The sequence below is a fragment of the Panthera pardus genome, unplaced genomic scaffold (genome assembly GCF_024362965.1).
Source record: "Panthera pardus isolate Hobbes unplaced genomic scaffold, ASM2436296v1 HiC_scaffold_22, whole genome shotgun sequence".
In the NCBI taxonomy this organism is placed as follows: Eukaryota; Metazoa; Chordata; class Mammalia; order Carnivora; family Felidae; genus Panthera; species Panthera pardus.
In genome coordinates, this window is record NW_026526788.1 from 57513539 (window position 1) to 57538928 (window position 25390).

Sequence of the window (25390 nt, forward strand, 5' to 3'; positions counted from 1 at the left end):
GCTGCATAGTATTCCATCACATAGTAGTGTCACAATTTATTTCAACAGCTTCTTATGGATGGACATTTGGATCTTAACAAGGAGTTGAATTTACGTAATCTGGAAATTTTTTAAACATAGAAGGTCAGCCGGAGTTGCGACCAAACGCACAATTTTTACAGATTCAAAACTTATCTCCCTAATATCTTTTGACCAGAAGGGGGAACGCAAGAGGCAGGAGAAGAAGCGAAACGCTGGGAAATATCCCTGGCCAATCGGGAAGCACTGGGGCAGACAGAGAATTACTGCCGGGTAGGAGTTCGCGGAGGGGCGCCCTACTGCTGGAGCAGGAGGCCGTGCTCCAAGATGAGCTTTCCTTAGACTGTAGCTCAGATATACCGAAGTGCGTCGGGAGTTATGCATGGTGCAGTGATGCGTGGCCATCTCTCGCCTCCCGCGGGGACCCCGGGCGGGGGCAGAGTCTGAACCCCGACCACCTCCAGCCCACATACGCAGGGGGCGTACACGTGGTGACCTGCCCGCGCCCGGGTTCTCGGCTCCGGCTCCTCCTCCCGATCTCGCTCCGTTCTCTGCAGTATCACGTGCAACCACGCCGGGTGCAGGATGGCGGCTGCGGCAACAGCGGTGGGTGTCAGGCTCCGGGACTGCTGCAGCCGAGGTGCTGTGCTCCTGCTCTTCTTCTCCCTGTCCCCTCAGCCCCCGGCTGCCGCCGCTTGGCTGCTGGGCCTGCGGCCCGAGGATACCGCTGGAGGCCGCGTGTCCCTGGAGGGGGGCACCCTGCGCGCGGCGGAAGGCACCAGCTTCCTCCTGCGCGTCTATTTCCAGCCCGGGCCCGCTGCGCCCGCGGCGCCGATGCCCGCACCTACCCTTTCCCCGGGAGAGAACGGCACCGGCGACTGGGCTCCGCGGCTCGTGTTTATCGAGGAGCCCCCGGGAGCGAGCGGCGTGGCGCCCAGCGCTGTCCCCACGCGCCCGCCGGGGCCGCAGCGCTGCCGCGAGCAGAGCGACTGGGCGTCGGATGTGGAGGTCCTAGGGCCCCTGCGACCCGGAGGCGTGGCGGGCTCGGCTTTAGTCCAGGTGCGGGTGCGGGAGCTGCGTAAGGGCGAGGCAGAGCGGGGCGGTGCAGGCGGTGGCGGGAAGCTCTTCTCGCTGTGCGCCTGGGATGGGCGCGCCTGGCACCACCACGGCGCCGCCGGCGGCTTCCTGCTGCGCGTCCGCCCTCGGCTGTACGGCCCCGGCGGGGACCTGCTGCCCCCCGCGTGGCTGCGAGCGCTCGGGGCGCTCCTGCTGCTCGCCCTGTCTGCCCTCTTCAGCGGCCTTCGCCTGAGCCTGCTCTCGCTGGACCCGGTGGAGTTACGGGTGCTGCGGAATAGCGGCTCCGCCGCAGAGCAGGAACAGGCGCGCCGCGTGCAGGCCGTGCGCGGCAGGGGGACCCATCTGCTCTGCACCCTGCTCCTGGGCCAAGCCGGAGCCAACGCTGCCCTGGCTGGCTGGCTGTACGCCTCGCTGCCGCCGGGCGTCGGGGGCACCGGGGAAGATTACAGCGAGGCAGGGATCCACTTCCCGTGGCTGCCGGCGCTCGTGTGCACCGGAGCCGTGTTTCTGGGCGCCGAGATCTGCCCCTACTCGGTGTGTTCGCGCCACGGGCTGGCCATCGCCTCGCACAGCGTGTGCCTGACTCGGCTCCTGATGGCGGCCGCCTTCCCCGTGTGCTACCCGTTGGGCCGTCTACTGGACTGGGCGCTGCGTCAGGAGATCAGCACCTTCTACACTCGGGAGAAGCTGCTGGAGACGCTACGGGCCGCGGACCCCTACAGCGACCTCGTGAAGGAGGAGCTCAACATCATCCAGGGCGCCTTGGAGCTACGCACCAAGGTGGTAGAAGAGGTGCTGACCCCCCTCGGGGACTGCTTCATGCTGCGCTCTGACGCGGTGCTAGACTTTGCCACGGTCTCGGAGATCCTGCGCAGCGGCTACACTCGCATCCCCGTGTATGAGGGCGATCAGCGGCACAACATTGTGGACATTCTGTTTGTCAAGGACTTGGCCTTCGTGGACCCCGACGACTGCACGCCGCTCCTCACCGTCACCCGCTTCTACAACCGGCCTCTTCACTGCGTCTTCAATGATACTCGGCTGGACACCGTGCTGGAGGAGTTTAAGAAGGGTGAGCAGTGGTCTGTCTCCTCTCTCAACTGCTTCCCCCTTCAAAAGTAATACCCTTTCATAAACATGTGAAGTTTCAGGTAGAGTTGCAAAGCAACTCTCCTATGGTAGCAAAAACCCAAGGAAGGCCTGACCCACCTCATGGCAGCTATTTTCGTTTCACTTCTCCCTACCTTCCTTGCAGCTGACTGAGCCCCAGCCTCTAACATTTTACTTGTCTCTTAAGATGCCCCATATTCCTCATTCATTCCCTCTCAGTATTTTTCAGGATCTAACAATTGGCAGGTATTATTGTGCAGATTGGACTCTGGGGATAGTCCTTGGAGGTCTTTGGGTAGCTCCCACCCAATACAGGAGGAACCTTCACAGCCTCCCATAGCTAGCAGCCTTCCTTTTAAACTCTTCCCAGGGCTGGAAACTCACAATCTCCAGGGCAAACTAACTCTGTTGTTGGACAGCTCCAGCTGCTGATAATGCCCTTCTTACATGGAACAGAAAGCTATGTCTTAGGAACTGCTCTCTGGGTCCTAGTTGTGCCCTTTGAATCACACAGACAGCTTAGTTTGTTGTTTTTTTTTTTTTTTTTTGTCTTATTTAACTTTCCATCAGCTGTTCATTTGATATATGTCAGGTAACCAGGTTGGAGATTAAAGGTTGACTAAGATGGTGAGGTCCTTGTACTTCTGGGAATTGGGGTCCCATGTGATAGGGTAAATGTAGGTGTAAGGAAATATTCTGGTAAAGGGAACCACCAGAAAATTTGCATATGTAAATGAATGGGGTTTCCTTCAGAGCAGTCACCACCCTGCCAGTGTCATGTGTTTAACATGCATGTCTGGGGTTTGTCTTTAGAAACTGTCTTCTGGAGTTGAGTACGATTCACTCAAGAAAAATCAGCTTGGATTCTTTAGGGTTTTCTTGGAATTGCACAGTTTGACTGGTTCTCCTAGTTAACCAGAAAGACACTTGATTGTTTTTGAAAATCAAATCTACCTTCAAGAGTCACCATTGAGTTCAGAAGTCTATCTCACAGACCCTGAAAACAATTCCAGAAATGAGTTGAGAACAGTGACATGGTTAGAATAAGTGTAGAACCTTCTAGAATGACCATTTTGAAGGAGGCTTTCATCTGTACATATGAATTAGCATGTTTATTAAAAACAAAACAAAAAAATCAATCCCCTGACTTTAGAATCAAGCTTCAAATGTAGCTTCCTTATGGCTAGCAGGAATCCCATTTGGCACATCTTGACACATCTTTCTGTTTATCAAAAATTCAATCTCATTACTTTATCATTTGCACTCTTTAGAACTTTCATTCAGAGAGAAATCTTGGATCTTCCTCCTGCCACAATTTTTTTAGAGAACTAAAATTGTCTTAAGTATCCAAGTGTAGCCTGAAAAGCAGGGGAAAGTTGAAAACTGACTTTCTATCCAAGCTGTAAACTTTGTGTTGGTATCATGAGAAGGGAAGGAAAATGTATATACATTATAGCTGTTTTAGCCCAATCTGGCCTACTCTTTCCCCCTCTTCTGTCTCCCCTAAGTCCCTGTATGACTTGTTCCCACTGTAACCTAAGGTTCATCCATCCACTCTTAGAATTAGTCTTACATTTTGTAAGACTCCTGCAGAAGGGAGTCTTGGATCTGGGCATAAAAACTGTAAAAATCTGTATATTAATTTGTAAGGACGGCCATAAAAAATACCATAAACTGAGTGGCCTAAATTATGGAAATTTATTTCCTTACAGTTTTGGAAGCTGGAAGTCCAAGATCAAGGTGTTGGCAGGTTTGGTTTCTCCCGAGGACTCTCTTTTTGGCTTGCAGAGGGCTGGCTTCTCTCGGTGTCCTTTCATGGTCTTCCTTCAGTGTGTGTGAGCTCATTCTTAGAATCTCTATGGTTCTAATAATTTCTTCTTATAAAGACACCAGTCAGATTGGATTAAGGCCTAGCCTATCAGCCTGATTATAACTTATCTATCCCTTACATGTGATAGTTAGGACAGAGTGCAGTTAAGATAGTGTCTCATTGTCATGTGCTATTGGAGGACATTTTTCAGGAAACTATAAACTCATTCATTCATTCACTATTTATTGAGCTTCTGCATTATAGACAATAATGCGAGACAACAACACTGCCCTTAGAAAGTTAACAGTCTACAAAGGGGTAGTGTCAGAGTAAGGACAGTCTTCAGAAGCAGGAATTGCGTCTCACTAACCTTTGGATCCCTAGCACCTTGCACAGTGCCTTGCACAAGGTAGGCTGCTCAAAAAAGTCAATATTGATCTGAAATGAGTCCTGCTGAAGAATTTTGAAATCTGGTCTGAAAAAGGCTTGTCAGTGTTGTATCATTAGTTTGTAATTAGGCAGATCACTAAAGAGAAGCAGGGAATTATGGTGAACACGATTTGGAAATGTTGGGGCTCAGAGCCGACAGCCAGGAAAGAATTCTTGAGACATCTTTGGTGCAAAAAGGTGCTTTTATTAAAGCCGGGGACAGGACTGTGGGCCCAAAGAGCTGCACTGGGGTCATAAAAAATGGCCGATTATATACTTTTAAGTTGGGAGGGAGTTTGGGATAACACAAGCCTCAAGGTATTTTTGGAAACAAGGTTTCCAGGACCCTGAGGGGGGCTAGCTGTTAATAGGAAAAGGTCATTTATTACTGTTTAGTAAATCCTCAGTCATGAGACCCTTCCAGTGTACAGCAGTGGGCCATTTGCGTAGAGGATGTTTGCTAACATATCTTGGTGGGTAGAGAGTAAGGAAGTTTCCAAAGGAATTTTTATGTGTTAAAGTAGACTTACAGCATCCTGGGGGGATCAGGATAATGTTAAGCTAAGATTGCCTTTTGCCCTTAGCAAAGTGTCATCATCGAGGCAGCTGAACTCCCAGAGGAAGGTCACTCTACCTATTTCAAGGACTTGTCAATGGGTTGTAGGTAGTAAGGAAATTTAATTTTTTTCCTTTGCCTTTGTTTCCCACATCAAACGCCATGCCAAGAAAGAGATTTCCACATCCCTTCAGAGCATTTCTCCTTCCTCAAAGTGCGGTCCAAAAACTAGCAACATGGGCCTTACCTGGGAACGTGTTAGAAATGCAGAACTTCATACATCATTCTAAATCCACTGAATGAAAATCTGCATTTTAACAATCCCCCAGGCGACTCATGTACATTAAAGTCTGAGAAGCACTGCCTTCAGAGAACCCTTATTAACAGTGATTGGTAGACTTACTTAGAATAAATACCAGAAATAAGCATCAAGCTGAGTGTTCTCTGGCTTCATGCCATGTAACACAGTGGTCATTTTCCAAAAACATTATGTTTGCACCATAGGTTAGTAAAGGAAAAGAGTTGAACGACTTCTCCTTACCTTTAAAAATAACTTTTAAAGTAAGTCATAAAAGCCCTTCTGTTTCCCTCACTTCTTTGCATCTCAAGTAACTTAACTACCTAAACAAACCCATTAGGAGGTAGGGGAGGAAAATGACAAATAGGAACAACCATTACCATTAACTGAGCGACTTGCTCTGTATGGCACCCTGCCAAGCCCTTTACACACTTAGAACAACCCTCCTGGGTAGATATTATCAACTCCATTTTACAGATGAAGAAACTAAAGCTCAGACCCCTTACATGACTTACTCAACTTTCCACAGTTGATAACTGAATTGTGATTTGAACTAGATCTGTGGACACCAGAATCTGTTCTTTTCCCCACTACACCAGTCTTAATCCATCCTCCATCCCAGAACTCCTGCCACCCGCAGGATTCAAAGCTGGCCTTTCACCTCTGACTTGCTGCCCATGTCTGATTTACCTCTAGTTTTCAAAGGTTAGAAATGGAGCTTTTATAATTACAATACTTGCTAACATATATATTGCATTTTACAAAACATTTCTACCCATCTTATCTGATCCTTAAAATAACTCTGCAGTTACAGGTGAGGCCCATAAGACCCAGAAAGGTTACTTGGCCTACCTAGGACCTTCACTGAGCTAGTATTCCAAGACCCAGATTCAAATCCAGGTCATGTGACTCAAAGCTTTTGTCCATATGGGATTTCACCTCTATACTTCTTATGAGCTCCAGGTCTTTAGAAGTGGGGAAAAGGAGAAAGGTCTTTCTAGCTAGCATGGTAGTTTTACAAAAGGTAACAGTATTTCTCCCCAACTGGACTGTGAGTTCGTTAAGGGCAGAGAATGAATCTTACTTTACATTCTCAGGACAAACACAGTGGCAACCGTGGCAAAGGGATGAGTAGGTATTTGTTGAATGAATGGTTTTAAGTAGCTAATTTCTACTATATTTTTATGTTTGAGTGAGGTGAACCCAAAGTATAGAATAATTAGTGTTGTTCCATTGACCACAACCAACCTTTCCTCTTCATCTTCCCAGATTCTCTACCCCAGTCAGTGGCACTGCTCCTCCAGTCTCCCAGGCTAAAAACCCCCCTTTTACCCTTCACCCTCATGCTACTAACCACTGTCTTACTCTGCTTCAGCTGCCATAACAAAATACCATGGACTAATTGGCTTAAACAACAGGAATTTATTTTCTCAGAGTTTTGGAGACCAGAAGTCCAAGATCAAGGTTCCACCTGATTTTTTTTTCTGGTGAGGGCTCATTTCCTGGCTTGTAGAGGGCCAGCTTCTTTCTATATCTCTACATGGCCTTTCCTTGGTGCATGTATACAGAGAGAGCCAGTTCTTGTCTCTCTTCCTCTTATAAAGATACCAATCCTGCTGGTTTAGGGCCCCACCCATATGATCTTATTTAACCTTAATTATCTCCTCTGAGGCCCCATCCGAGTGGGTAGGGGGTGTTAGTACTTCAACATATGAATTTGGGTGGTGGGGAGAGAGACATATTCAGTCCATAACAATCACCAAAGTCTGCCAAAAATTGGCCAAGATTGCATCTAAAATATTTCTTGTCTATATATAATATAGTCCACTATTTCTTTCGCTTAGGTGAGTCATTGAGTTTATTCAAGAAATAGTTACTGTGTACCGTTTAGGCACAGTGGAGGACATACAGTTCCTGTCTGCACAGAGCTTTCATCCAAAGTGAGAGACTGAAGTTAAGCACATGAGGTAGTGATGAAGAGCATAAGTTTTGGTGCCAGACTGCCTGAGGTTTGGGACAGTTACTTAATTACCTATTCTGTTAGCTGTCAAATGAGGATAATAATGGCATTTACTCATAGAGTTGTTTGAAATAGTAATACAGTATTGCTTTATAATGCATATTTAGTAATTGTCATTGTAAATGTTAGCTAAGATTCTTAAATACAAACACAAACCTGTTACTCCTCTGTGCAAATGCCTCCTAAAAAATTTTGTGTCTTCCAATTTTTGTCTCCCTCAAATCCGTCCTCTGCAGTGCCACCAAAATAATCTCTGGTGACGTCATCCCCTTCTTAAAACCCTGCTGCACTCCCCACTGCCTGCAGGATAAAGTCTAAGCTGTGCTCTCCTGACCTCCTCCTGCCCTCCCCTCCAGGCCCATCCCTCACCACTCCTGCCACAGCTTTGTGCTCCAGCAACTGAATTTCATGGCCCCACTGCTGTCGCTTGCCTTTGTCTCTTTCCTCACGATATGCATTGCCTGATTAATCCCTATTCCAGCTCCTCCTTTAACACTCAGCACAGGGTCCACATCCTCTGGAAAGCTTCTCCTGTAAACCCCAGTTTGAGCCAAGTTAATTGTCCCATATCTCTCTTATTGAACTAACAAGTTGTATTATTGGTTTTTTGCTTATTAATGCTGCTCACCCCCGAGATGAGCAAAGACTATCTTATCTGTCTTTGTAGCTGTAGTACCTAACAATGGATAGGAAACATGCTAAGTTTTCAGTAAATGTTTGTTGAATGAATGAATAACTGAAGGAGTTAAACTTTAATATAATAGAAAGGCTCTGAGAGCTCTAGTAAATGAATCATTAATGATCTCCAGCCAATCATTTTGGACGATGCAGGACAAAGGCAAATTTTAAGTCTTAGAAGAAATGTGCTGCGTGTATGTTTCCTCCACATTTTTAGGTAAATCTATATTGTAATAATTATTTATCCTTGTTCATGTTCAAAGCACTATGCTCAGAGTTGGATGTATGAGATATAGTCCCTGCTCCCAAAGAGCCGACAGCCTGAAAGAATAGTGTTCTCCTGTGGAAAGGTAGGAGGCAGGTTGGACTCCCCTTTCCTCCAACTTTAACAACGTTACAATTTACAAGTCATGGACCTATATGGATAAGACAGACCTGTGTATAAATCATTAAAATAAAAGTGATAGAATAGAAATATAAAAATTCAATGAGAACATGGAGAAGAGAATGACTATGGTTAAGTTATAAAATTTTTATAAAATTTCACTTTTATAAAAATTTTACTTAAGTTTATAAGTTTCTATACTGCATGTTCGTTACAGAAAACTGAAAATTTTAGAAAGCATGAAAATCACCTGAAGGTAATCATCCCACTATCCTGAAATAATAACTCCTAATATTTTGTCATGTTAAAAGTGTAGCACCCCGGGCGCCTGGGTGGCTCAGTCTGTTGAGCATCCGGCTTCAGCTCAGGTCGTGACCTCGTGGTTCCTGAGTTCGAGCCCCACGTCGGGCTCTGTGCTGACAGCTCAGAGCCTGGAGCCTGCTTCAGATTCTGTGTCCCCCTCTCTGCCCCACCCCTGCTTGTGCTCTGTCTCTCTCTGTCTTTCAAAAATGAATAACATTAAAAGAAATTTTTTTTAAGTGTAGCACCCAAACTAACAACCTTAATTCTTAAAAAGACAATGAAGAGGAAAACCCATGATCTTGCCTTCTTCCACTAATAAAATATCCTGTTCTAATCCTAAAAGTGATTTTTTTATATGATGGTATTATTTTCACTGTAGCCTCCTTGGGAGTAAGTCCTATAATTTGGGAAGACAAATTTATGAAATAGATCCTTAAAGATTTGCTGAACTTAATTTCTAAAGTTCACTACTCTGCTTATCGGATTGTTATTAGGAGAAAATCAACCCTATGCAGAAAACAGGGAGAAGGAATAAAGCTTTGTTCTGAAGTCAGAGGCCTCTAGGTGCAATTGCTGTAATATTTAACAGTTAGACAATTTCGCTCTGCTGGGTTAGTAGCACCATCTTCCTAAACAAAAGATGGCACAGTACGCATACTGTTGGGTTATTCTATCTATGGACTAATGTGGCTGTAAAGCGGCTTATTGCAGTTTTCATACTCAGTCTTTGTTCATTTGTTGATTCATTCTTTCATTTATTCAGTAAATATTGAACTGCTTTGGACCAGGCACTGTACTAGGCCTTGGGAATACAATGGTGAACAAGACAGACACTGTAGAGCTGAAAGGTATCCTCTTCAAGCTTTGGTTCTACCGCATGTGATCTGGTGTTCAAAAGACATCCAGCCAGCTAGTAAGTGCTGCTGGCATAGATATGCCATGTAACATTTTCACTGAGGAATAATCTGGTTGGAAAGTCAGTGTTTTGCTTTATCACTCCCAATTCAGGTGTGATATTTTAGCAGGAAGAATAATCCTTCAGGGCACCTCGGTGGTTCAGTTGGTTAAGGGCCTGACTCTTGGTTTTGGCTCAGGTCATGATCTCATGGTTCCTGGGATCAAGCCGGCATCGGGCTCTGTGCTGACAGTGTGGAGCCTGCTTGGGATTCTGTCTCTCCCTTTCTCTCTCTCTGCCCCTCCCCCAGTTATACATGTGCTGTCTCTCTCTCTCAAAATAAATAAATAAACTTTTAAAAAGTTTTAAAAAAGAATAATTATCCCATTGTTTTATTCTATAAAAAGCTGCTAAAACATTAGCGCTACATTTTTTGTCTTTCATAAAAGAAAATAAAAAATTCTTTTCACTCAAAGTTATATTTTGCTGATATAATTAAGTGTAATATGTTTAAAAATGTGTTAGACATTGCTAGATAATAATTAGTGAAATTTAGAATGTTTACCTTCTAAACAATAATTAGAGCAAGCAGTAAACAAAGCATAGTCCATCATGTAGAGGGAGGCAGAACAAAAAGGAACAAGAAAAAGTAGGAATAATTAAATATACAAAGTGTTAAATTGTTGATTTATATTTTTCTTTTCTTTAAAAATTTTTATTATGATTGCTGTAATATGGTTCTGAAATAATTTTTTTTTTCTCAGCCTGGCAAAAGAAATACCAGGTAACAGTAGAATTTAGCTGTAAGGGGCACTGAAAAACCTGACAGAGAATCTAATTCACGCATTCATTTTTAGATTTAGTTATCTTTTCCAGAATATAACAGCCTTCATTGTCAGACTTTTTATCTAATCTAAATCCCACAGGCTGCAGTTAAATTCCATTTCCTTGTTTTATCATCCTTGTTGAGTCCTCTCTTATCTGAAGAGTATAGTAGCTCACCTCAATTCCATTTTTTAACAGTCAAATACATTTGGTTGTGTTTCTGGAGCCCTTAAAGCATTTGGGTATCACGGTGGGGGGTGGGGGGGTCTGTAAATGTTCCTAGTACTTTCTTCAACTGGTTTGCCTCTAGGCCCACATTTGGGGACCCTTGGACCTTCCATAACAACTCTTCAATTCCCTTTTTATTTTCTGCTGTCTGTTCCTTTCCAAATTGGGATTCTTCTCAATTCATTCTTTCCTCTCTTTCTCCCTTCCCTCCTTCCCCTCTTTCTCCCTTCCTTCTTTCCTTCTTTCCTTCTTTCCTTCCTTCCTTCCATATGACATCAGGCCTCCTGCCCTCCTGGCACTTGCCATGCAGTTGGAAAATATACACTAACCAGTAACTGATTACAAGTGGTAACAAGTAATTTGAAGAACAAATAGAGCCATGAGAGCATATAATAGGGGCTCTGACCTGGTCTTGTGGCTAAGGATAGACTCCTCCCTATCCCCAAGTGATATTTGAGCTGAATCCTAAGAGGGTGGCAAGAAGAAGTTCACTAGAGGAAGAGCTTTCCAGGAGAAGGGAGCAGACGTGTAAAGGATCCAAGGAAAGGGGGCCAGTGTGGGTGCCATGTGGGTTCCTGAGCCATTTAATATCCATTAGGGAAAGTGCTACCTTCCCAGCCAACCTTCCCTCTACCCCTCGGGATTGTGTAGACAGTTGAGTTCACAAATATTCACTGAGTGCCTGGCTGCCAGGGCTCTGGGAGATGGCTATGGATATGAATATGGGAAAGAGCCTGGCCTCCAGGAGCGTGAAAGTAGGAAGAGCCTTGATGGAAATGATATCAAACAGCCTGGCAGACAGGCAAGGGCATCCAGACCTCTGTGGGGGAAGGGAGAAGGCAGAAATTCTGGGAAAACTCTGAGGAAGTCAACGGAGAGGGATTCTGATAAGCATTTATGAAGGGAAAAGGCATTCCAGCTGAGGCAGGAGCTTGAACTAGAAAAATAAAAGCAGAAAGGGAGCCAACCCTGTATTTGAATGCTGGTAAAGCAATGATCTTAATGCTGCTTTTCTCCCAGCAAAGTGGGGAACTAGGAAGAATGGGATATTCATCAAACATAATTTCTGTTCTCTCCAAAGGCCAAAACTGTATATTTTAACCATTTTTGGTGGTGATATTTCTAAAATGTTTTATGCCCATTCCTGCCTTCCTTAGGAAAGGATCCTAAATATAACTTAATCTTTTCTTGATGACGCAGGATCATGGTCATGAGAATCTAGTTATTTTATGCTGTATTATAAAGCAGTCCACTGTCTACTTTTTCTCTTTTTCTCTGTCCTCTGGCTCTGGCTATCAGCTGCTATTTCTCTCTGAGTCAGCCTCAAGCAAATCCATCCCCCAACCTCACCCATCACAAAACCACTCTTTCTGTGTCTATTTCAGAGCTTCTGTTTAACTGAGAAATCAAGTAAATGCACGTGTTGGGAATTATGTGTCTGGTATATAGTAAGCTTCAATAAGTATTTGTTGAATAAATGACTAATTAGGCCTTGACTGGGAGCCTAGTAGTGCATGGGGTTGGTGTATGGACCTGAGGTAGATCCTTCTGGGCAGGTTCAAAGCTGTGCAAAGTCATATCTCCAGATAATGGGTTGTTACACTGCTATTTTTGAGTGTTGCTTAGCAAGCCAAACTGCCAACTAGCTTAGATCCTAGTGACTAACGACTATGTTTTCATGCCCTGGTGATGCTGGTTACCATGGTGTTCTACACTGTTGGCTTTTTTATAATTGCCTTTTAGTGGCTCGAGAAAATTTTTTGTGATAAATGTATTGATTATTCTATTTTAGATGAAGTAGACTAAGATAATTGCTACAAAGTACAGCCTTTTTATTTTAATAAACTAGGGAAAGGAACTGTTTTGTTTTTCCAAATCAAGGTGGTTGCTACAAGGCTGGTAGGTAAGGTAACATTTTTGTGCTTCTCTTCCTGATTTGATAGAAAGTGATTTGATTTGATTCTGTAGATTTTTTAAAAAAATCTATCATGTGTCAAAGCATCTTTTTCTCATCTTACTCCAATGGAATTCTTCAATATTAAGATATAAACGTTAGATAAACATTAGGAGTTCACAACGCTTTGTAAACACAAGACACTGTAACTATTGGCACTCTTAGAATTCCCGTGTTATCATATATTATCACAAAGAAGCATCCTGTAAAACCAAACTGTTTTTGTAGCCCCAGGACTGTTTAGACTAATAAAAGTAGAGAATTTTAGAGCCAAAAAAGGCACCTTGGAGGTCACCTGCTCTCATCCTTTAATTTTAAGGTGGAGGAAACTGAGGCCCAGAAAAGACAAATAATACAAATAGTGATGATAATCCCTTATAGTTAGTCTTTACATTTGCAAAGATCTTTCCAAAACAGTAACTCATTTTGTACCCACCATGCAGGTGAAGTCAATAGAATTTTTTCCCTTTTTGTATATGAGGCACCTGGGATCTGGAGACAGGAGTGTCCTGCTCAGTGTTAATGACTGAGGCAGAATCAGAAGCCACATCTATGACTTAACTACCTCAGACCACGGAGCCACAGACATAGATTCCTAAACACCTGGGCTTAGATCCTGGCTTCTATGTTTCCTGGCTGTGTGACTAGGGAAGGTCACTCTACGACTCTGAATGAGGCTTATCTCCCTTCTTAAAATGGGAATGATGATACTATATTGTAAGTTTACTGCAAAGGCTGAAGATAATGCCTGTACCACATTCAAGACACTCCACCATTTGCCTTCTACCTCCCTGATCTAATTACATGAATTGTATCTAGTTAGTCATTTAGTGTAACAAGTGCTTTCTCTGATCCAACCCATGTAAACGTGACTGTACATAATGAAGAGAAGTGAGAGCTGCTTAGAGACAAGTCACTATTTCTCTAAGTCTCCATTTTCTCATCCATATAGTAGTAGTAACAATCCCTATTTGGCAGAGATACTATAAAGATTAGGGTTTAATAGGTATGGCAGTTACCACTAGGGCAAAAACTGGAAAATGGGGTGTGCTCTTGGGAGTCAGCTTGATTTAGATCAGAAACAGTGGAGGAGAATGTTGGAGTAGCTGTAGACTGTCTTTACCTGGAATGAGAACCTTCAAAAGGGTGGGTTTTAAGGTTACCTCTGGAGTCTGGCTTACTTCGAATAGAACCCCTGAGAGCCACATCTCTCTCCTCCCTAGGACCAGCCTAGTTGAGTCATAGCCCCTGGGCTGGCCCAGAACTGTATGATCTCTAGGCAACTTAGGCAGGCCTATTTGCCTTTCAGTGTCTTTCTTCATGTCTGAGGTTGGTTCATGGCCTGAGAATGTCACCATTAGTCAAAGCTTATCCAGGTCACTTAGAGTCATCATGGTGATTTTTAAGCTAAGGACTCTGATTATGTTTAGCCTGAACCTGGAGAGAGACAAACTGGCCCCATAGGCTGCCTCCAAGATAGGCTCTGGGTCTGAGAGGCTTGAAGTTCAAGTATCCAGTCTCATTTACTTGTCTTGAAGCTTTTCACAAACCCCAGCTAGGTGAGTCCTGTTCACTTCCCTGAGCTCAATATTGGCTCTACCACTTATTAGCTGAGTATCCTTGGACCAGTTATTTTCTGAATGGGGAATAAACACAATCCATTTTGATAGACTAGTGCGAAAGAAGGCAAGGTATATACCAAAAACGAAAAAACCAAAAAAAAAAAAAACCTCACACATGGAGGCCATTAATGGCAGCAAGAAGACTTCAGGAATAATCCTCCCTGGTAACTTGTACATGTTACTGAAGCGGGGAGTAAGCTCATAAATGCTTTGTGGGGGCAGCCAATCTTGTTTTGGTGGATGGAATGGATTGGAACTGGAGAAACCACAAGGAGGATCGGTTAGGAAATTAATGCAGTTGTCCAGGATCCAATGCAGAGGTGGAAACTAAGGACTGTGCACTTGCAATTGTAATGGAGAAAATCTCTTAGACTTCATTACCTTCAGGATGCTCCTTCTCAGGCTCCTTTACTGATTCCTCCTACATCACATTCACTGAGCAGGGCCTTCTCATATCAGATACTCAAATATTTGTTGCATGAATGTTGCATCTGTGACCTCTAAATGTTAGAACACCTCAGCTCAGAAATGGATCTTTGTCTAGTCTCACTTCCATGACTATTTCATTCATTCTCCCAAAGATATCATAAGTTCCAGATTTATGGTTCCAGCTACTACTTGACATTCCACTTAGAGGTCTGAAAGGCATCCCAAACTTAAACTGTTCAAAACTGAGCTCCTGCTGCCTCTTCCAAGCTGACTCCTTGCACAATATTCCCAAACTCTGGAAATTGCAGTTCCATTCTTGTCATTCAGGCCCAAACTTCTCTTTCACTGTTGCTCCACATCCAGTGCCTCATGTAGGCTCTGCTTTCAGCATATCTGGAGAATCTGCTTACATCTCACCACCTCCCCTACTGCCTCCCAGCCAAGCCACCACCCATCTCTCACTTGGTTGACGGCCAGAACTTCCTATGATGTGTCTCTGCTTCTACCCCCACCCACTTTGTGTCCATTCTTAACACAACAGCTAAAAAGAGTCTTATAAACATAAGTCAGGGCTCCTGGGTGGCTCAGTCGGTTGTGCATCTGACTCTTGATTTTGGCTCAGATCATGATCCCAGAGTCATGGGATTGAGCCCTGTGTCAAGCTCCACACTGATCATGGAGTCTGTTTAAGATTCTGTCTCTACCCCTCCCACCTCCGCCCCCCTCCCCTCTCCTGCGCATGTATGCACATACAGATGCATGCTCGCTCTCTCTCTCTCTAAAAAAAACAACATAAATCAGATCATATCACTCTTTTGTCAAAAAACAAAAACACACCAACACGGAACTCTACAATGACTATGTCACTTGAAGAGCCAAGTCCTTACAAAGGCCGTCCAGGCTTTATCACAGGTGTACCTACCCTATCCCTTACCTCCCTGACCTTGGCTCCTACTACTGTCCTTTCCCACATTCAGCAGCCACCCCACTGACATCTTTGCCATTCCTTAAGCACATCAGTTGTACTTCCATTTACTACAGGCCTTTGCTTTTTGTTCTACTGCAAAGGTATCCCCCAGATATCCACAGGGCTCCCCACCTCACCACCTTCAGATCTTTACTGAAGTACTACCTTCTTGGGGAGTTAATCCCTACCCTCTGCTACCTAAAATTGTAACACCTATACACTTCCCCATTGCTCTTCCCTGCTTTGCTTTTCATCTTAGTGCTGTGATACTGACTTTACGTAACACTATTTTATCTGGCTTATTATCTCTCACCCCCAATTACTAAAATGTAAGCTACAGAAGGAAAATGATTTTGTTAGTTGTGTTCATTGCTGCATTTCTAGTGCCTAGAATAATGATTGGTACATAGTAGTAGTCATTTATCAACAATACTTATTGGTAAAATGAAGGAAGAAAAGGTGAATTGCAAGAATGTGGGGATTTTTTTTTCCTAATAGGAAACAAAGAAAAAGAAGGTAAAAAATGACTCCTCAGTTATGACCCTGGGTAACTAGAAGGTTAATGGTACCATTTACTATAGTGAAGCGGCAGGAAGATCGGGGATAATGGCTCTTGAAGATCACATGTTCCTGTTGAGATAAGCGATTTTGACAAGACAAGGAGAGAGCTCAGGCAAATGTGTAAAGCAGGATAGGAGTTCAAAATAGACACTGATGTTAAGATATAAATTTAGTCCTCAGGAAAGAGATGGTGGTGATATTTAAGGTGATGGGCTCTGCTGGGATCTATAATCAGGAAGAGAGAGGAACAGAAGATCAAGGACCAGAGCAAAGGCTCTTGACTGCAAATGCCCAGTAGAGTCACCTGAAGAAGTTTGAAACATAACGTCCCAATGCCAGCACTGTACCCTAGGCCAGTTAGATCAGGACTTCTGTGAGTGGCGCCCAGGTAATCAATAGGTTTTAAAGCTCCTCAGGTGGCTCCTACATGCAGCCAGGGTTGAGATTCACTGAGCTAGAGACTTTGACATGTATTTATCTTTAGATGAAGATAAAGGAATCCTCAGTGGAAACAGAAAAATGTCAGCCATAAAGTTGGGAAGCAACCAGGGTCTTAACCAATTCTTCTCGTACTTCAATGTATGAGAGCCCATAAGAATTATCTGGAGGTCTGAGGACATGCAGACCCTGACTCAGACCGCTGAGCTGGAGGCTGAATGGCTGCCTCCAAGGGCTTCTCAGCAATGCCAGTGCTGCTGGTCCAAGGGCCACACTTTGAGTGGCAAGTGTCAGAAGCAGAGCTTCTCAACCTTCAGTGTGCATGAGACTCACCGGGGATATCACTGAAATGGCTGTCTGGACGCCACCTCACCACCTGAATCCTGATTCTGTAAGTCAGTGGTAGGACCTGAGAACCTGCATTTTGAAGAAGTGCCCAGGTGATGGTCAGTGCTGCTGCTTCAAGGAACACGCTTCAAGTTCAATGTAACCACAAGGTAGAATGATATACCAAGACCAAGGTAAGAAAAAAGAGTCAGTACTGTCTACTAAATGAATGAAAGATGCTGCAGTGACACCAGGGAGGATAAAAATGTAGCAAATGTCAGTGTGTTTTACAAGGTGAAGGTCGTAAGTGAGGCAGGAACCATGAAAGCATAAAATGATTTCTGCTTTCCTTTGTTCTCTATTTCGAAGCAATTATGCTTTTGTCCTAGCTTCTATATTTTATCTTGGGAACAGTTACCTTACCAAAGTGTTGTAGCTATTTTTAAAAGAGAGAGGAAGCAAATCAATTCTTCGCTTTTTTTTTTCAAGGCGTATGCTAACAGGGGCCTTAGGTGCTCTTCTCTGTGATGTGCCGAAACCATCTAGAGACTATATCTATTAAAGACCCTTGGAGAATGTTTCAGCTTCTTCAAATACTGAAATATAGTTGTGATGTTGCTGCCACTTGCTAAGTTTCTGTCTCTTTAAAGCAAGGTTTCCAACCTCAGCACGATCGATATTCTTTATTGTAGGGCTGTCCTGGGCATTGCAGGATGTTTAGCTGCATCCCTGCCCTCTACTTTAAAAGCAATGCCTGAGAGGCACCTGGGTGGCTCAGTCGGTTAAGCATCCAGCTTCCATTCAGGACATGATCTTACAGTTCGTGGGTTTGAGCCCCATATTGGGCTCTGTGCTGACAGCTTAGAGCCTGGAGCCTGCTTCAGATTCTGTGTCTCCCTCTCTCTCTGCCCCTCTCTGCCCCTCCCCCACTCACACTCTGTCTCTCTCTCTCTCAAAAATAAATAAACATTAAAAAAAAATTTAAAGCAATGCCTGAAAACCTAGTTGCCCTTCTAAGAAATCTGACATGTGGTTTGGGTATGTTGATGCAGTTGGTGTTGAGATAGACTACTACCAGCAACCTGTACTAGCACTCACCCTTTGGATTTGGGGGACAACAGAAATGACTAATTTGATTTTCAGTAGTGGGAAATTTTATTGACCCGGGATACATCAGAAGCCTAATAGATAGTGCAGCACCTCAAGCTTGTTTCAGAGGTGATCGATACAAAAACTATGAGAAACCCATTTTCAAACTCAGCATTAAACAGCCAACACATACTCCCTGCCCAATGTCAGCAAAATACCATAACTACCACATCGTATGAGAGAGAGCACTCATCAGCTGGCTACTACAACTACCCTTTGTTCCAGGCAGTTCTTTTCTGTCTTTTAGTAAGTTCTTAGCATCTGGTGACTTAAACCAGGTACACCAAAGAGACTAGGATTTTACTAGACATCTCAGTGCTTATTTTTTTTCCTCATTAGTAAGTCATCAGGCAAAGAACCAGAGTGCCATGGAGCCTAACCATAAACCAGTGGTTTACAAACTTCAGCCTGCATCAGAATCAGCTGTAAAGTTTGTTAAAATCACAGATCACTGGGCACAACCCCTGAGACTCTGATTTACTAGGTGTGGGGTGGGTGTTGAGAATTTGCATTCCTTTTTTTTTTTTTTAATTTTTTTTTTTAACGTTTATTTATTTTTGAGACAGAGAGAGACAGAGCATGAACAGGGGAGGGGCAGAGAGAGAGGGAGACACGGAATCTGAAACAGGCTCCAGGCTCTGAGCTGTCAGCACAGAGCCTGACGCGGGGCTCGAACTCACGGACCGTGAGATCATGACCTGAGCCGAAGTCAGACACTTAACCGACCAAGCCACCCAGGCGCCCCGAGAATTTGCATTTCTAACTCGGTTCTCAAGTGATGCTGATCCTGCTGGTCCAGGGAGCACACTTTGAGAACCGACTATTAGTTCTCAGCCTTGACTGAACATTAACATCACCTAAGGAACATTTTAAATTATTGATGGCATGGCCCCACCCCAAACTGTTGAAACCAGAATCTCAGAGTGTGAGATCCAGTCTTTAGAATGTATTTATAGCTTCTCAGATGATTTAGGTTTTTTTTTTATTTTGGAGAGAGAGTGCAAGTGGAGGAGAGAGGCAGAGGGAGCCCCTCCACACTAAGCCTGGAGCCCGATACCTGAGTCAAAGTCAAGAGTCAGAGACTCAACCAACTGAGCCACCCAGGTGTCTCTTCTCAGATGATTCTCATGTACAGCTAGCATTGGGAAGCACTGAACTAGTGACGTGTACTCCAAAGCATTGGGCTTGGAGGGTCTCTCCAGATAGCCCTGTTTAAGATCCCAGAAAGTTATGACTGACCCCTTATGTTTCATTGAGGATAGAGTTCCAAACAAAACCATCCTAACGCTGTGGTCCAATCAAGGCTCAGGCCATAGACATGTATTCTCTAGTTTGTGTTTCATCAGGATGTGGACAGCATTGAAACTAGAGGCTGTAAATCCAAAGCTGGGAGAAAGTAGCCAGGCTGGAGGGAAACAAACCAAGGCTTAAGGAGCTCACAGCTGCTAGAAGCTAGGAAAGGTATGTTGGCAAGTCAAACCATCAGGACAGAGCTGGGGATTCTGCTGAGGCTGGACACTAGGAACATGTTAGGGATTCAAGCCAGAGGCCAGAGACTCTATAGTTACCAGTCCAGGAGTAGAACACCAGAACACCAATCTGAATAAAATATACTCTTTTTAAAAAATATTTATTATTTATCTTTTTAAATATACTCTTTACAACAGAGGCAAATGTAGCCTTAAGTTTTAGAAAAGTGCATTGCATAAAATCCACCGTGTCTGTATCTTTCAACTCAGCTCACAGATTTCCCATCTGTTGGTGTTCAGTGCTGCAATAATACGGTCCAGGGACACGGACCTCATAATACCTCATAAAGCAGTAGCATTCATGAGTTTTCCATTTAAAACATTACCTTACTTTTTGCCTCATTATATCTTAATGATATCTTTGTTCTTAGATTTCCTTCCTCTCAGCTGTGACAAGCCCTCATCCCTGCTCAGCTTTTCCACAGCCACCGAAATTTATAAGGTGGTGCCCTCTTCCCCATTCCTATTCCCCTGATGGCCTTGCCTGTGCCCACTTTTGGTCTTTGCCATGTCCTAGAGCACAAAATGACAGCAAGTACTCTAAACTAGCATTTTACCAGCAGCATCACCACCTGTGTCCAAACCAGTGTTGCCCTTATATTTCAGCCTATTCTCTTTTTGTTAAACAGTTCCTATTTTTACTCACCCACTGACTTCCTGTTCATTCAAGCACTGGTTCTTTCTTTTCCAATTCGCTTTAATAAGAGCTTTATTGAGGGGCACCTGGGTGGCTCAGTTGGTTAAGCATCTGACTTTGGCTCAAGTCATGATCTCACGGTTCGTGAGTTTGAGCCACGCATCGGGCTCTCTGGAGCTGTCAGCACAGAGCCCGCTTTGGATCCTCTGTCCCACTCTCTCTCTGCCCCTCCCCCACTCGGTCTCTCTCTCTTATCTCTCTCAAAATAAATAAACATTAAAAAATTAAGAGCTTTATTGAGGTAAAATTCACATACCATAAAATCCACCCTTTTAAGGTATACAATTCAGTGGACCATCAGTTGTGCAACCATCACTGTATACTTCTAGAACGTTTCATCACCCTAAAAGAAACCCCACAGTTTCTCCCCACCTCCTTCTTCCCCTAGCTCCTGGACATTACTAGTCGACTTCCTTTCTCTATAGATTTAACCTATTCATAGGATATTTCATATAAATGGGATCATACAAGGTGTGGCTCCCTGGGGTCTAGCTTCTTTCATTCAGCATAATGTTTTCAAAGTTTGTCCATGTTGTAGCATGTATCAGTACTGCGTTCCCTTTTTATGGCCAGATAATATTCTATTGTCTGGATATACCACATTATTTATCCATTTAGCAGTTGATGCACGTTTGGGTTGTTTCAACCGCTTAGCTATTAGGAATAATAGGAACCTTTGTGTACATATTTTTGTGAGGACGTATGTTTGCAGTTTACTTGGGTGGTGTATGCTTAAGATTGGAATTGCTGAATCATATGATAATTTATGTTTAATATTTTGAGAAACTGCCAAGCTGTTTTCCAAAGCAGGTGATTCTTTTACAATCCCACCAGCAGTGTCTAAGGGTTCCAGTTTATCCGCATCCACATTTGCTGTTATCTTTTTTATTCTAACCATTCTGGTGGGTGTGAAGTCTTGTCTCTTTAGGGTTTTGATTTGCATTTCCCTAATGATGAAGATGCTGAGCATCCTTTCATGTGCTTATTGGCCAGTTGTATATCTTCCTCAGGTAACTATCTAATTACATCCTTTGCCCCCTTTTTAATTGAGTTGTGTTTTTATGTGTCGTACACTTTATATATTCTGGATACAAGCTCTCTATCAGATATATGATTTGCTGGTAGTCATTAAATACATCCTAAAAGTATTCTAAAGTCCAGCTTATCTATTTTTTTCTTGTTTTCTTGTATTTATGGTGTCTTATCTAAAAAACATTTTCTATTCCAAGGTCACAAAGATTTACTCCTATGTTTTCTTCTGAGAGTTTTGTAGTTTACACTGTTACATTTAGGCATTTGATCCATTTTGAGTTAACTTTTGAGTCATAATGTGAGGTAGGCATCCAACTTCATTCTTCTGCATATGGATATCCATTTGTCACCTGCTAGTTACGGAGTTCTTACGCTGTGCCAGGTGCTATTCTTCGATTCTGGGGAAATGGAGATTAAGTAGAACATAGCTGTTGCCCTTCAGAAAGCTTATCATCATAGTAGGGGGAATCACTTGTAGAGAACAACAGCATGGTGAAATTATGTCTCACCCCTAGAGTGGATATAGCAGATGGTAGCTGCTATAATAATAATAATAGCTATTATTGTTGTTAGTATAAATGTCAAAAGAGAGATTTATACAAAGTACTATGGCAGGAGGAAGTGACTACATTTTCCATGTTTCAAGATTGGCTTCACTGGTAGCCACCCCCAACCCTTCACGGGCCCAGGAAACAGGAGTACAGGGAGATAGGTCTCTTAAAGGGCAACCTTTTTGAGAGAGAGTGGACCTCAGGTATGTGTGTTATGGACATAGCTGGTGTCTTGAATAGAGGTTATGTGAACAAGGCTATGTGATTTCTGATTCCTTTTCAGTCTCTTCCCAAGAAAGAATGACTTCCTTCATTTGTGTGTAGATCTCTATAGGTATTTGAGGGAATCAGAAAGGCCAATTGTGAATTACAAAGTATTTCTAATCAAGTACATAAGAGTTTTGTCTTGAATATTACATAATTAGGACTTAATATCTCTATTCCCTGGCAATCACATGGTGTGTCCTCAAATCAGCATTATAAAGTGTAGACCAGTGGCTGATTTTCAGATGGAAGTTATGGTACTCTTTGTAAAACATCATAAAATGTTAATTTATTTAATCCCATTATATGAACTAATCTCTTAGCGGCCAGAAGTATGGCTGTATGGCTGCATTATATATATTCTGTGCTCCACAGTATAAAAATTATACAGTTTTACAGAAAATAGTTTTAAGAAATCACTTTTCCGAGTTCTTCATTATACTAGCCATTTGTTCTGTCATCTGTTAGCACGTGTTAGCAGAAAAGTGAGAACAGGTGCCATAAGTTTAAGAACAATGTGTTGAGGAAAAAAATCCTTTAAATTGATCACATTCTAACAATTAACATAAGCTAATTTAAGCTATAAAATGCAGTTGCAGTTGTTTCAAAGGAGGATAATTTTAGAACCACTGATGTAGAGTTTAAATTTTAATTTAAATACATTGTATTTTATTTAGAAAATAAAGGTTTTAGTGTCTGGTTTTAATATCATCTATTGTATCAACTATGGATTTTCATTCAGTCTCAGTTCATTCATCAGGCATTTATTTGCCTGCCTGTTATATGGAAGATACCCTGTCTTGGTGTACATCCTGAAGGATCTTATGGCCTGAGGAAGAAACATGGTCCAGTAGAGAACACATACATTGCTAGTTATGAGAAGCAGCAAACTGACAAATGCTCTAACAGAGTTATCAAGGGCTTCAAAAACAGGCCAGGAGAGATGCGTTCAGATTCAGAATGGGGCAGATCTTTCTTGAGGACTTTCTTGAGGAGCTGGCCCCTGAGCTGGATCTTGAAGGGCCAGTGGAGACAGAATGGGAGGAGACCATGTGCACGAAGACTTTGAAAATACACATAGACAGGGTTGAGAGAGTGAAGTTAACATGGTGCACCTGGAGTATAGAATGAGTAGGGAATGTAGCAGGGCATTTTGCTGTCTTGATAATACCAAACCAATGAGTCTGGATTTGATTCTGTGCATATTAAGGAGGTTTGGAGGGTTTTTGAGCAGGGTAGTGGCATGATCAGACCAGTTTGGGGATAGTTGAAGGATAGGTTGAAGGCGGAGAAGAAATTAAAGACCATTCTTGAGCGATACAAAACCCATCTCATAATTAAAAACCCCAAAAGGTAGCTATCTTGTGATTTGAGGTATCTGATACAGAAGTTCATGTGTTTAGATTTCAATGGTTAATTATGCCTCCAGCGAACTGACTACTCCTCTTATCTGATATTTTTAGCATCGGCCAAGCTTATAAAGGATAACACTGATAAAGCATGAACTTCCTTTTTTTTTTTTTTTGGCAAGAGTGTCTTCTAAGTCAGTACCCTAGATTTTCTCCTTAAATGTCTCTTAGCCAAGGAAAAGAACCACCCAGGTTTGCATTTTAAAAACAGGACCAGGAAATGTGTTTATCAGCAGATAAAAACAAACCAAGGTGAGGCAGTATTGCAGGACTGTTAGGTAAGACTCAGTCCTTGGGTTAGGACTAAATCCGGTTACCTGGGTTTGCAGTCCAGCTCTGCCACTTATAGGCTGTGTAACTTTAGGCATGTCACTTAACCAATCTGTGCCTCAGTTCTTTCATCTATAAAATGGAGATAGTGATAGTACTTGTCTCAGGGATTGTTAGGAGGATCAGATGAATCAGTACACACAAAGTGCTCCAAATAGTGCCTGACACATAATTAGAGCTCCATACGTGTTGACTCTTATTATTCATTGTTGGGCAATAAAAATTAACTGCCTGTGACACATTATAGTTTCCAGAGCACTTTCACACACCCACTAAGTCACCCGAGCTCCGTGATCACCTTATGGCTACTGGTTATCCTAGCTGCCATGACTGCTAACAAACCATCCTGAAACTTAGAAACGTAAAACGACAACCATTTTATTAAGCTCACAGGTTCTCTGAGTTGGGAATTTGGACAAGATACAGCAGGACTTGCTCACTTCGGCGTCACAGTGTCTGTACCTGCAGCTGGAGAAGACTCTCAAATGGCTGGCAGGGGTGGGGGTGGGGGTGGGGAAACCCAGCAGCTGGGGCTGGATCAGCTGGGATGTCAGATCCACTGGACACAGCTTCGCTCACCTATCTGGCACTTTTGGTGGGATGGCTGGAAGACCAGGCTCAGCTCGAACAGTCACCTAAGCGTCCACATGTGTCCTCTCCACCATGGTGGCCTCAGCCTTCTTAGAGCATTTCTGCAGCAGAAGCCATGTGCCTTTTATGACCTAGCCTCAGAGGTCACATTGCAGACATGTGCCTGTCCTCTGTTGGTTGACTCAGTCACAGGCCCACCCAGATTCAAGGGAAGGAGACAGAGACCACACCTTTCGTTAAGAGATGTATCAAAGAATTTGGGATCATGTTTTAAAATCACCATACTGGTAGGGCGCCTGGGTGGTCCAGTTGGTTAAGCGTCTGACTCCAGCCATGGTCATGATCTCACATGTGGGATTGAGCCTCACATTGCGTTCTGCACTGACAGTATGGAGCCTGCTTTGGATCTTCTGTCTCCCTCTCTCTCTCTGCCCCTCCCCTGTTTGTGCTTTTTCTCTGTGTCAAAAATAAATAAACATTTTTTTAAAAATCACCGTACTGGTATTATTCCCTAATTCTAGATGAGAAAATTGAGACTCAGCAGAGGTTAAATGATTTGCCTAGGGTCAGTTGCACATACAGTAACCAGAATAGTTAGGGAGAAGGGATAGGGGAAGTTTGGAGGAGGAGAAGGGCTTCAAACCTAATTCTTTTGATTCCAAATTTTCATTCTTTCAATTAGATTATTCATCCTCCTTCAACTTAGATACACTTATTAATCTGTGAAAGCTCAAAGAAAAAAAAGGTAACTGCCTTTATGTATATTAGGTAACTTTCCTAAAAAAGAGATAGATCCAAAAGTACAAGGTTTGCATTTATAAGAGCTTGTATACAAACTTCATATTTCAAGGAGGTCCTAAGATGAGTTCAGTCCCAAGATTGGTCACAGAGCAACTTTGTGTAATTTC

The 25390-nt window shown here is 43.2% G+C and overlaps 1 protein-coding gene across 4 annotated transcripts in view; it reads left to right on the top strand.

The window, feature by feature from the left end:
• The first annotated feature begins 272 nt into the window (after positions 1 to 272).
• CNNM1 (cyclin and CBS domain divalent metal cation transport mediator 1) overlaps positions 273 to 25390 on the top strand; it is a 58575-nt gene continuing 33457 nt past the window's right edge. For 2 of the 4 annotated variants that reach the window (XM_019459096.2, XM_053909821.1), the window contains exon 1: positions 273 to 2167. In XM_019459096.2, coding sequence (XP_019314641.1) covers positions 604 to 2167 — 1564 coding nt within the window. In that variant the 5' untranslated portion in view covers positions 273 to 603. The remainder of the gene's footprint in view (positions 2168 to 25390) is intronic. The other 2 variants (XM_019459093.2, XM_019459094.2) reach the window with 2 other exon arrangements.